The sequence below is a fragment of the Indicator indicator genome, chromosome 12, assembly GCF_027791375.1.
Source record: "Indicator indicator isolate 239-I01 chromosome 12, UM_Iind_1.1, whole genome shotgun sequence".
Taxonomy (NCBI): Eukaryota; Metazoa; Chordata; class Aves; order Piciformes; family Indicatoridae; genus Indicator; species Indicator indicator.
The window spans coordinates 12672953-12686504 of NC_072021.1; the positions used below are offsets into that span (position 1 = coordinate 12672953).

The 13552-nt window shown below is 41.6% G+C and overlaps 1 protein-coding gene across 1 annotated transcript in view; it reads left to right on the top strand.

The window, feature by feature from the left end:
- The window catches only part of DEPTOR (DEP domain containing MTOR interacting protein), a 69410-nt gene that overhangs the window by 39450 nt on the left and 16408 nt on the right, over positions 1-13552 (top strand). The window contains exons 5-8 of the mRNA XM_054385384.1: positions 5690-5875; positions 6483-6617; positions 9687-9757; positions 10401-10505. Coding sequence (XP_054241359.1) covers positions 5690-5875; positions 6483-6617; positions 9687-9757; positions 10401-10505 — 497 coding nt within the window. The remainder of the gene's footprint in view (positions 1-5689; positions 5876-6482; positions 6618-9686; positions 9758-10400; positions 10506-13552) is intronic.

A 13552-nucleotide genomic window follows, 5' to 3' on the forward strand; every position in this document is an offset into this window, starting at 1 on the left:
TATGAAGCAACCAGGCACAAGAAGCAGCAAAGCTGCAACGTTAGGTGCTCCCAATCAGAGAAATGCTAAAATAAATATACTGTTTTTTTCTCTTAATTATAATGTAAATGGGAAATTACCAGCTAAAATCCTTGTCAATGAAGTTTGCAAGCTCTAGGGATAGATGAGACAGTAAATAAAAAATTGAACTCTATTAATTAAATGGTCATTACCCCCAAAGAGGTGTTGGTTTGTGTAACTAATGGTATAACTAGGAGGCAATACATCTTAGGACATGAGAATACAGGCTCTCTGCTCATTGGTGTGTAGCAATGCTGTGAGGGAAAGGAAGATGTATGGGGCACAAATTGTTCCCTTTTTATGGATTTTGTGCAGTAGAGTTGCAGTATCTATTACTGAGAGCCTGAGACGTGCAAAAAGAACAACAGTAAGTGAGAGAAAGGGAGTAAAGTTGTGAGCATGCAGTTCTGATAGCTGGATTTTAGGAAAGATAAAGACATTCAAAGGAGAACTTGGAGATGGCTAAAAAAAAGTCAGAATTTAAAGGCTCTTATTTATTCATCTGATCAAAGATGTTTGAGAGTTGGTTTCATCACTTCACAGACTTCTTTACAAAGATTTCTGCCAGGTCTTACATAACTCTCATGAAGGTGTGACAAAGTCCAGGGATTAGCTAAAGTTAAACAAATTCAGCCTTGAGTTAAATCTTTATTGTCAGGCAGGGAAAGTAACTGAAGGCTTGAACAGCTTGTAAGGGGAAGAGTAAAGTGGTCGTTACAAGCTGCTTAAAATGTAAGTATCCTGTGTTTTTCTAAGATTAAAAGACAGTTTTAAAATTCTGTTTCTGGGATAAATTTTGTGGCCTCTGTACATTGGAGATGATGGGTTGTGACTCTGCCTCTCCAAAGTCTTGCATGGATGACTGCGAGTTAATGTTAGTGTCTTTCCCTTCAGGACCATAAATGCTCTAATGCGCTCATGATTTTGGAGATTGCCAGTCACCATGTTTTTACTTTACTCTCTCTGGTACATTTCTTTCTCTTGCCGAAGGTGCACATTGTAATATGGGCATTTTTCCACCTGAGCACTGGTGAACTAAATTGGAATGAGAAACCCAGGAAGTCACCCCAGCTTTCTCTTTGCAGCATCCTCATCATGTACGAATACAGGCCTTGATACATGTCAGCTATGGCCTGACTTTTTAAAACAAACTGAATGGGTGCCAGTGTGCTTTTCTGTGCTCCATTCTGAAGGGCAGTGAACTAATTCAGTAGTTAAGCCAGTTAAGTCAGTCCTTATCTGGAGGCAACAACTTCCATGAGAGGGATAGGTAGCTGGAGCATGAGCCTTGTGATCTGCCACAAGTTTATCTGCTTCTGCCTCTAAGTCAACACTTTGTGTTAGCTTGAGGTAACGACCTCTAAATTACCTTTAACGAAATCCCTCCTGAGCAAGTCTCTGCAGCCCTCTCAGCATTCTGCAACTGGCTTGCAAAAGTTTTTCACTGCCACTTTTCTCTGCTGATCGCAGCAAATGTGGACTGCTACAGTAGTCAAGCTGAGCACCCATGTTTGCACCAGTACCTCTCACCCAACATGTCCTGAGCGTACCCAAAACCTCTTCAGTGCCTGCTGTGTGTGTGGCATTCACACAGTTGTGATTTATCAATGATGAGGGCATTATTTCATTAGCCACTGTTGCTGAGGAGTGCTTCAAAAGCAGCCTGAACCATCATCTGCTTGCCTCTCCTCAACTTCTTCCTTGTGATCCATGGTCTGGATATCTCTTCTTCCACACTGTTGCAGATACACTCATCCTTAGGCAGAGTCACAGCATGGATATTTCATCCCAGATCATGAATTTCTCAAGTGATTTATTTTGTTTTAGAACAAAAAAACAAACAAACAAACAAATAAAAAAAACCCCAAAAACAAACCTAGGGGACACATAAGTAATTTTGGTGAGATCTTTTAATCTTTTATTTGATCGTGTATGTACAAGGAGGCAGTCTGAGCTAACTACTGCTATTTATTTTTTTTAGCTTCCTCTTAAATATGCAAAAAATTGCATGGTGCTACAAATAAGTTATTCGCTCAAACTAAGGATGGACAGTGTTATTCTCACACTCTCACATGAAATGTGAATTATCAATAGAAATGAGGAATTAAACTACAAAAGTAAATGAGCACTCCAGATTTCTGTAATAGTGCTAACTTGTCATAAGCATTCTGGCTTCAAACCCTTTCTTGTGCAAATCATCTACAAATATTCTACAACATACAGCCATTGGTCTTACCCTTTCCACTTGTTTTCATTTTGGGTATAGAATTTCACTCTCCCATGGACTAAAATAGTTACGGCAGGGATGAATTACTTCAGTGTCAGATCTAAGCTTTGCTGTTGTAATTATCTAAATATTACAATATTTTGGTCAAAACAAGTCAAATACGTTCAGTGTCTTGGGATAAAAAGTTTATATTACCTAGTTTCATGGCCAGTGATTATTCTAGAATTTCAGAGTGCTTTATGATGTCTGCAAGAGGAGTGTGTGTCAATCTCTGATTATCATAATTTCTGAAGGCTGTCAGAGCACTTCAGTTAATGATAAAAACAAAACAGAATAGTTTTAGTTAAAAACTGCAGTGCCATAGTATTTAACTCGAATCAGAATCCATACTAATATTTCTTGCATTACGAAGTTGGCAAAACAAATTCTACTTCCAAGGGAATATTTGTGGGGCCCTCTTTCATTTAACGTTATGGACCTGCTGGAGTGAGTTCAGAGGAGGACCATGCGGATGATCAGAGGGCTGGAGCACCTCTCCTATGAGGACAGGCTGAGAGAGTTGGAATTTCCCAGCTTCAAGAACAGAAGGCTCAGAGGAGACTTTATTGCAGTCTTTCAATACTTATAGGGGGCCCATGAGAAAGATGAGGACAATTTTTTTAGCAGAGCCTGTTGTGACAGGACAAAGAATAACGTGTTTGAACTAAAAGAGGGTAGATTTAGTCTGGACATAAGGAACAAATTTTTTGCAATGAGGATGGAATAGTTTGCCCAGAGAAGTGTTGTATTCCCTCTCCCTGGAAGTGTTCAAGGCCAGATTGGATGGGACTTTTGAGCAACCTTGTCTAGTGGAAGGTGTCCCTGCCCATGGCAGAGGGGGTTGGAACTAGGTGATCTTTAAGTCCCTTCCAACTCAAATTAATTTTTTGCTTCTATGGATCCCAGCAGCACACTGAATAAGTAGGACTTGTGGTTTTATCTTTCAGGGAACTCTTCAAGATGTCACTAAAAAGGAAGATTTTTTTTTGGTATTTTTATCAGGTTATTGCAGTAATGTGCTAAGCTATTGCTAGATACTGTTAGTGATCTTAAAATGAGACTGGTAGCTGCAAACACGTACATCTCTGTCTCTGATAGCAAATCCTATGTGTATCTTGTAGATGTAAGTCTCCAAGTCTCTCCTCCTCTATTTCCGTTCTTCAAAAATAGTGGTTTGTAAGTGTTGTTTAATGGTATTGCATACTCTATGTATCCACAATGAGGAGCACAGCAGCAGTGTATACCTGCAGTAATTGATGGTTCCGAACACAGTAACAGATTGACTTGCAATGTTAAATTTGACTTAGCAAAGCCATTTTGCTCAGGGAGGATGGGTATGGCTGATTGGAGGAAACAACAGGTTCAACACCAAAAGCCAAGTGGCACTGGCTTTTCTGATGCTCTTCAACAGAACCAGGTAACAGGGGGCTTTTGTATAGGTGATACTTGAAACATCACAGTTTGTCTGACTGGCGTGACCTTTCTGCTTTCATCATGAAAAGGCAGAGGTTCAAAACTCTGCCTGTTTCGAAAACTCTAAGAAATGCCTTAGAGCCTGCACCATGCTGCAAGACTCTGGAGCAGATGGCTTGCATGGCAGCTCAGGCACAAGCATGAGCAGTTCAGAAAGCTCATCTGTCCTCATTATTCCTTGTGTCCCAAAGGCAAAAGCCCATTTGTACAGACAGTATCCCCTCTCTGAAGTGGCCCAGGCAGACAAGAGACATGCTTCAGTGCAAGATGTACATATGGTCTGACCGCATATGGCAGTTTCTTTATCCATATGTAGAGCTGTGCCCTGAGGATCACATCTAGGACTGGCGTCTTCTTTATTGTCTGAATGACTTGGCATCCCTGGCATGAGCAAAGGCCGAGGCAAAAAAAATCCGTGTCTGCAGTAGGGAGGCTGAAGCCAAGTGACTGAGTCATGTACTCAAAGACTTCACTGACATATATCATGCATGTATAACACATCTATGTTGTTGTTTACACTTTACATATAAATATGTCAAACCCACCAGTTCTTGTGATTCAATATTGGAAGAAATGCAATTTATAGCCCAGGTAAATTCAGAATCTAGATCCTCCATGGAAAAGATAATTGTGGGAGATTGTTTCTTTGGAATGTGGTCGCAGGAGGTAGGTGAAGATGGAGAAAACACAGCCAAAACATGTACTGCATCTGTTTAAGATTCTGCAGTAATAATGCAGGGGGTACTCTAGAGGGCTTTTCTGTGATCAGGCCCTGAAGGAGTCAGAGCACTTTTGAGATCTGGCACAGAGCTCCCTCCAACTGCTGCATTTTTTATGACTACTGAGATGCAGCATCCATGGCAGCAAACACACAGACATTATGGAGATGCTATAGTGTGTGAGGAGGTTCAGCGTTCTGACACCAGCAACCTGGGATTTGCTCTGAATGTCAAAACAGGTTGTAATTAAGACTTCTCTTCGTTATGTAAGAAATTATTTTTGGCCGAGTGCCTGTTCTGAAACCTTGCGTATCCGCGCGAAGCCGGGGAAGTGGCCTGCAGGAAGTGTCTGGGACACACTGTCTGTGATGAACAAGAGAAAGGAAATACACAGGTCTTGATTCATTGCTGCCCTGTAGCTCCAAACAAGGTAGTTAAGACAGAGTTCCCAGAACCTGCCCTACACTTGCAAGTTTACAAAACATTTGATGTAAGGAGCTAAGCCTGGTCTGTAGTGACCACCAGCAGCAAACAGCATACAGAGCAAGCATGCGTGGGAGCGGATGGAAAAGATAAACATGGCCATTTCCACTTGACAGTACAAAGTGTTGGTCATTAATGAAGGTAGTGGATAAGATTCATTTCAGCAATGGTCATTCAAGTTCCTACTTTGTTATTGACACTACAAAAAGCATGTATATTGAAGCTACATATGTGAAGTGTGAAGCTGACCACATTCCTCCTTTTTATGAGTCTGAAGAACTCTGGGTAATAAGAAAGCTGGTGAGGGACTTTTTAGGGTGTCAGGTAGTGATAGGACTAGGGGGAATGGATCCAAGCTAGAGGAGAGGAGGTTTACATCAGACGTTAGAAACAAGTTCTTCACCATAAGGATGGTGAGACACTTGAACAGGTTGCCCAGGGAGGTGGTGGAAGTCCCATTCCTGGAGGTTTTTAAGGCCAAGCTGGATGTGGCTCTGGGCAACCTGATGTAGTGGAAGGTGTCCCTGCCCATGGCAGGGGCTTGGAACTAGATGATCCTTGAGGTCCTTTCCAACCCTGGCAATTCTGTGATTCTTACACTAAGGTGTGTGGTGCACACATTGCAGAGTAGTATGCTCAAATTTCAATCCTACCAGGCATAGACTTCCTATCCATTTCTTTTTCCTAGTGTCCAACAAGCACCATTTTATGGACAATGACTTGCTCTACCAGTGCAGAATGAATTTCCGGCGGCGGCGGCGATTAATGGAGCTGCTCACTGAGAAATCTCGCTTGATGCCAGAAAGCCACGACAGCCCGTTTTGCCTGCGCAAGCAGAACCATGACAACAGAAAACACACCAGTTTCCTCTCAGGTGAGTCATTAAAAATTCTGCTGTCTGTAACGTGACTCTATGGGGTGTTAAAAAATTGGTTTTGGGCAAGTGGTTTCAGTGTTTGTTTGAAAAACAAAAAAGCAAAGATTTGGTATCGTGTGCCCCGCTTCGTAGGGATCGCCAATGCACTCAGTTTACCAGATCTTCAGTTCCCTAGGGTGATTTTGTATCTGTACCAGTAGCATTTCAAATGCTGATCAAAATTTGATGTCCATGGACAAAGAGAACTAGTTAAAATGACCCAAGTCTGAAGTAATTTGTCATACATTCTATATGGAATTTTTGAGAGGAGTAAAAGTGAGGGGAAGAGATCCAGCAGTGTTTGCTGGACAGCAATATCTGCTTAAGAACTTAAAACATAACTGTGAAAGAAAACAAAAACTGGAAAAACCTACTTCCCTGCATTGAAATGGTTCCTAGAAGACACTGCAGTGGGAGCAGTTCAGCCATTGTGTTAGCTACAACAGTAACCCTTTCCCAGTGTTGTCAGCAAAGGCATGGCTTACTGCTTCTGAGGAAACCAGGGAAGTGTGTTTAATAATTGATGCCAGTTCTTTTTCTCTCTGTGTGTTCCTTCTGTTTGTAGTGAGTCCCACCAAGGAGATAAAAATCGTGTCGGCAGTACGGCGAAGCAGCATGAGTAGCTGTGGCAGCAGTGGGTACTTCAGCAGCAGCCCAACACTCAGCAGCAGTCCACCCGTGCTCTGCAACCCCAAATCTGGTGAGCACCAGCGTTGCTTACGATGCACGGGAGACAGGGAGCAGACGTGCCAAGAAGGTGACATGAAGAATGCCTGGCATCGCATTTATCTTCCCAAGTACATATTAAAAATTCACAGTGTCATAAGTTTTGTAGGCCAGAGGGGACTATTATCATCCTCTAGCCTGAAGTCCTGCTGAACACAAGCCAGACGCCTGCCTCCAATAATCTCTGCATCAAGCCCATAATTGTGGTTTGAACTGCAGTTTATCTCTTAGGAGGACATGTAGTCAGAGGCCCAGATTTGTCTCTCCATTGCCAAGCTCTGAACCAATTCAAATCTCCTCCAAGAGACATTCCTCTGGTGCAAGTCAGAGGAGAGTTTAACTATCCAGTGGCTGCTATGAAATAATATGACTCAGAAAACAACAGCCTCTCTAGAAAGGGGCAGCATTGTTTCAGTGTGGCTGGGACCATTTTAACATTTTTGTTTGTTTAGGTCTTACACCCGTCTGTTTAGGAAGGTAAAGCAGTGTTGAAGGGTATTTTCCTTCTAAAAGGATATCCTATCCCACACCATACAGTTAAACACACCCATTCTTCCACAGTTCACTTAGAATTGTTTCTTACTGTACAATTGGGAAGGGGAAACAGACCAGGATAGGTATTGTTTCAGCCTCCCTGTTTCCCTCAGAATCAGTGCTGAACATCAAAGCCTTTTGTGCTCCTTATTATTTCAAATTTACCGGGTCTCTGCTAATGGCATGAGGAGTGTTGTACAATGGGGGAAGGCTTCAGTGGCTATGTGTAAACTTTACTTGCAAAGGGTTGCTGGCATTTGAAGTGATTACTAGAGAGTGCCTCAAGTACTGTGTGAATCCTGTATAAAACATTGGCGATTTCCCCCCTGAGATGAATGCATTTCATTCCTGCTGTGCAGAGTGGCCATCAGAAAGAGAGGCATAGTTACAAGGATATTTTCTTTCTCTCTCCTTTTAGCTCATTTCTTTCCCTCTCCTTAGACTCTACTGGGAATTCAATATGAGGCATTAAGTTAAAATAATTTGAAGGAGTCAGTAGGATTGCATGTCCCAAAGCCAAACCCCCCTACACCAGACCTGCTGTCCAGCCTAGGGGAATGCTCTCCATGCTGGTAGTCATCTCATCCTTAGAGTATGATACTGTGGGATATTCAGCACCAACCTCCAATATATACAATAGGTTTATCTCTGTATGAAGACTGGCACAGTGTTATATTCTGGCAGAGTACCTCTCAGGTAGACTTCCCATAAACACTCTGAAAGATTTTGTATGGGGAGCTCTTTGGTCCCAATACTTCGTTGATTACATCGTGGAATATTTTCTGGGCCAGATAAAGCAGCATTCATGGCACTGTCCATAGCTCTGTGTGTTATCTGAAGCATGCTGACTATTCCATTCATTTATGGTTCTGATTACATATGAATTGTCAACCCATGAGCAGTGAGAATGAGTTTATTTTCATGCAGGTGATTACACAACATTGGAAGGAAAAGGACAGGCTGATGTTGCCCTTTCTTACATTCTTAATTTTTTAAAAGAAATTCTCCCTTAGGACTAGTTTTCAAACTCTGAATGGCTTTCACAGGCTCATGTTTGAAAGAAAACAGCAGTGGGCTTATAAACAGCCTTATTTTTAAGAATTTTACATTTAGCAGCAATGTAGGGTAATTTGTCCCATGGTGAAGTACAGACCCACACATCATCTCACTGAGGTTAACATGAGGCTGTCAGACGTAAATGCTATGGAGGAATTCTTAATCCTCTGCTCGACTGTATGTGAATTTTTTTTTTTCACTAAAAGTTTCCTGATATCCAGACCCAGTGGATGTCTCTGATCTGTGTGATAATAAACATAAGGCAGAGGTTTAGTTATTGTCAGAGGACTTCTCATGCAGGCAAACAGTTAAAAAAGCCCAGGTCATGGCTTGACCAGTCATGTAGAAAAACAATCATCAAACAAAAAAAACTCTGAAGATATAATGAAAGGAGGCATATAAGGGGTCCCGTGTGGATGATTTACCTGATTCTGGCATGTGGAATGATCATAATTATTGAGGTTTTGTACACGGACCAGGCATGTTCTACAAAGTGTAACACTGTCTATGTGACAGTTTGTCAAAATCCATGGGGAAACAAACAAACAAAAAGATACAGTTTCATATGCTAGAATTCTCCCTGCTCCTATGAATGTCATCAAGAAACTCATGAATGTCTTCAAATACCATCTGTGGGAAATTTTATCTTCCACCTGTGACTGAAAAGGCAGACATCATCAAAATTATTTATCACTAAATGACAAGCAGCTGTGATTTTAGAGGGGAAACAGGCAAACATGGAGAACCATATATGTCTTTTCATTGTTCTCCATTTTGTGAAGCATTTATAGACAGATGAATAATAGTACACAGAATCTATTTGATTTAGCAGAACTTCATCACCATGAAAATTACCCCAAGGCATAGCAAGGCAATGGAGAATCACCTACAGAAACTCACTGGTATTTCCTTTCATGTAAAATCCCAGCCAGCTATTGGTTACTCAAGTTGTCCCTGGATTAAATGGGATTAGATGTCTGTGCCTACAATTTCAAAATCTCTTTGTTGGGATAATTCCTTACTCAAGCAGAATTTTCTTATTAATTCTTGTGATTCAAACCCAACTCCAATGAAATAGCAGAGAGCACCCAACACGCACAGAACGAGCCAGAAGGAAAAGCTGCTCTGTGTCAGGAAGGTTGGTCAGTCTTTTCAACACTGGACACAGGAACCTCCACTTCTGTTTGTGATAGTGTTTAATGAACCTTGATTGCAGACAACAAAGTAGGTTGGCTAAACGCCCTGATTTTTCCAAAGCTCTCAGCATTTGTACTCAGCTATTCTGCTGTCTTGTCTTTGCTTTTTTTAGTACTTTCAAGGAAGTCTGCAAGAACTGAAGGACTGTGTGGGAAGTGGGACCAAAAAGATCTTGCATCCCAAAACTGTATCTTATTTCTTAGGAGAAGCTCCAGAGGAGTGTTTATGTTGAATATTCCTTTTGGTATCTCCACAGTATTAAAGAGACCTGTGACTGCTGATGAGCTCTTGATGCCTGGAGCCCCATACGTAAGAAAAACTTTTACGGTATGTCTCCAGTGTTTTTCTTTCTTTCTTGCATTGTTGTATTCATAAAGTAATCCAAACAGACATTTTCTGGTGGGATAATTAGAGCTTATTTGCATTTGCTAATCTATGTATTTTAAAATCCCACACTCTGTTATCAGTACTTCCACACATTTTGGGTCTGATTCTGTGTTTGTTTATCCTGTCTTTGTGCCAATGTAGTACTGCTGATTTAAATGGAGTGTAAAATTACGTAAAGCCAGTAACATTTGTATTACAGAAACTCATCTAGACTTTGCATTCCTGGTGATACTTGCTCTGCAGAAGTGGGTTACCCACCCAAACTGAAGGTTTCTGCTTAGGTCTTTCTCAGCTCTGATGGGACAGAGATTTTGATTCATATTCACTATTAGGGAAAGCCTTTCTATAAAGACATTTTTGAATCTTGTCACTGGGAGCATTACTTTTGACTTCAACAAAAAAATGTTTATTAAAAGCAAGAGGAATCACTTCAACAGAGCCTTTCCCTCCTGTAAGTGACATAGCAACCTGCACACAGTGTTCTTTACTGTGTTGGATATACATCCCGAACTATTTAAATGTTACCCCCTTGAATTTCATGGAGCTGCTTGAAGGTGATCAAGTCAATTTTTTCTCTTTGCAGATCGTTGGTGACGCAGTGGGCTGGGGCTTTGTGGTGCGAGGGAGTAAGCCCTGCCACATCCAGGCTGTGGACCCCAGTGGGCCAGCAGCTGCAGCTGGGATGAAGGTGGGTTTTCAAAACAGGATGATCTAGCAGGGGTATTTGTACAGTTCCTTGGAGGTCTTGGGTTTCCTGTACTTGAGGAGAGAGAGGTCTTTTTGTTTCCAGGTTTGAGTATCTTGGTCTCATTTTCAGGTGTTTGTGCACAGTGAGTTGTTGGGATTTTTGTTGGTTGATTGGTTTTGGTGATGGTGTTGTTTTGGGGTTTTTTGGGGTTATTTTCACCTTTTTCCAGTTCTGCACAAACAAAACACCCCCAGATTTCCTCTTTACTTTGGAATTTATGTGGTTGCTAGTATGCAGCTTCTGGACTTTGCCTATATAGGAAGAGGCAAAGTCAGACATACCTATTGAAAGTGAAGCTAGCATAACCCATTGCTCACTGTAAAGCAGTAAGGTTCAAGACACTTTGGAAACAGGAATGATACTTTGGTATTTCCTAAAGAGCTGAAATAGTTTCATACGTGATTTAGGAATAAATAAATACAAATTCCATGCCAAGGCTTTTGTACTGCTAATGCAGAGCCCTTTGACTTACCTGTGAATTTGGATCACATCCTGCATATATCTGAATTAATCACTGTCTTGTGCAGGGCTAAAAATAGAAGCAAAGCATTACCAAATACAGATAAAAGTAAGAAAGGGAAACTAGCTGCTACGCCTACTCCAATGTCCAGGCTGGGCCAGGCACACAGAATAAAGTATCAGTTTATGTCATATTTTATTTTATGGTAACAACACAGATGAAGGTTTCAGATATACTCCACATGTGGCCCAGTTCTCCTGCCTTCTAATTTGTCTCCCTTTCCTATCACAGTCACCCCAGCTGTCTCTCACCCGTTTATTCACACTCACCAAGCTGGAGGCACAGAAGATGCTACCACAGTCCCAGGGATGCACACTGTGCCCATTGCATGGTGCCAGACCTGCCGTGGCACTCTCCTTAGCAACTGCACTCAGGGCTTTCTTCTCCTCAACTCCTGGGTTTTTTATAAATGAAACCTGCAAGAACATACTGTCCTGGAAACATTTACTCTTTTTTGAGTATGGGCAGGCAAAAAACCCCTGGGAGAGGGAATGGCAGCTGCAGAGCCTGTGGGTGCATGCAGCACCCTGACACATCCTGCTGGCAAACAGCTTGAGTCCTGAGGGAGCTGGAATTTTTTCTGCGTTTTGTACAATACTTAAATATAATACACAGTTACATTTTTTTATATGAAGAGTATCATTTTCAAATAGTGATTCTGCCTAAAATTTAAAGCAATTAAATTTAAAAAGAATGAATTGATTCCTGTATATGTTGTAGATCGTGAACTTGGGAGTTTAGTGCTTTACAGCATCTTTAACTCTCTTAGTATAGCAGCTAGCCATAAAGTAGATCTGTTCTGAAGCCTGACTTGTGAAAGTAACACTGCTGTTACATGTATAATCTTAGAGATTTCACTTCTGCACTCAGCAGCTTACAGCTGAATGTAGTAGGGCTTTGGTTTGTTTTTACTTTTGGCTTCATGCTGGCAGCCTGTATGACTACACACTAGAATGTTTCAGTTAAGCTGGGTTCTTTCATATTTTACTTCTGAAACTGGTTTTATGTACCAAATCATGTCCCCATCCTTCTCACTCACCATGCGTTCATGTGCACTGATGAGGTTACAGACCTTTACCTGAACCATTCGAGGTGTAAGAACGTAAAATAGTCCACAGAAATGGGGAAGCAAACAGTATTGTAGACAGTAAAATTGGGAGATACTGCCTTGAATTTGCATAAAGGACAGATCTGATTATTTGCAAAGGTGCTTTTCAGAGCAAAATTTCACATGAACCATTAGGACTGTACGTTAGATGAGTCCCTGTCTAGACACTAAAATTGTTGCCCCATTTTCAGAAACACTGAGTACCTTTAGCTCCTTGTGAAGGAATGCCAATTTTCTTTGAAAACAAGGGGTTTTGCTGAGGTGTTCCCATGACAATGGGTATGTAAATTATAGTGCAGTATTTGACATTTTAAAAAAATCTATGTCACTTAATCCATCTGTTTACAGAACTCTTCAATCTGGCACATTTGAGGGAATCATATGACAGGCTTTAGATGACAGTTCCTTGAAAATAAATCTTCCTCTGTGTGGAAGCAGCGGGAGAGGCACTTTGAAAATAGCCTGCTGGGCCCAGTAACTTCTGGTGGGTTGGTGCAAGAGGCTTTTGTCTGCCGGTGTTGCTTTGAGCACTACACCAAAGAAGTACTACCAAGGAAAGTTGGCGATGAGGAAAAGGGCAAGAATTTGAAGAAGGGCCAAGGCTCGGCATTGCAGTTTGTAGAAAAGTTCTTGGCAGTAGCAGCAGGGCATTTCCTACTAAGGAGATCTATCCAGTGTAATCATTTTTGGAAGTGTCTTTATTTGCAGAGCTTGTGATTCCTGCTCCTGGAGAGCACTGTGTTACTGTCTCTGCATTACACTGGACAAATTGTTGGAGAACTGCTGCCTACGGTCTCATTGTGCACTTAAAACTCTACCATCTATTATATAAAGCAGTAAACATTACAGACTTGACCTACCTGAAGGACTGTGGTGCCTTGCTTTGGATTTGACATTGGCTGGACTCCTGGCCTGCTCCAAAGCACTGTGAATTGGATTCTGAGCAGGAATCTCAATGAGCATGGGGCAGAGCTCTGACCACACAGAGCGGCTGTGTGGTGGACACGGTACTGGATAGTTGGGATACACAGGTCTCTGCCACACACATGTACCTTTCCATGGCAGCACTTACTGTCTCCTCATGCATCACATCCTCTTCTAGGGGAACGTTCAGCTTAATTCTAAGAAAAGGGCTACTTAGTGTGGTCTGCTGAAGAGGTGTGAGAGGGTATTATGTTTGTTGGCTTTAAGTCATGATACTTCTGGCGCTGATCAATAGGCTTTACCATTTACAACCTGAGGTTTCAATTATGAAACTGAGCAAGTCATTTAATAAAGAGCTTTATTAAAGTATTTTTAGAGCTGGTCTGTTGAAGTGTGTTGCCTGTGACAGTGCTGTGAAGAGCATGGTTGCTGTAA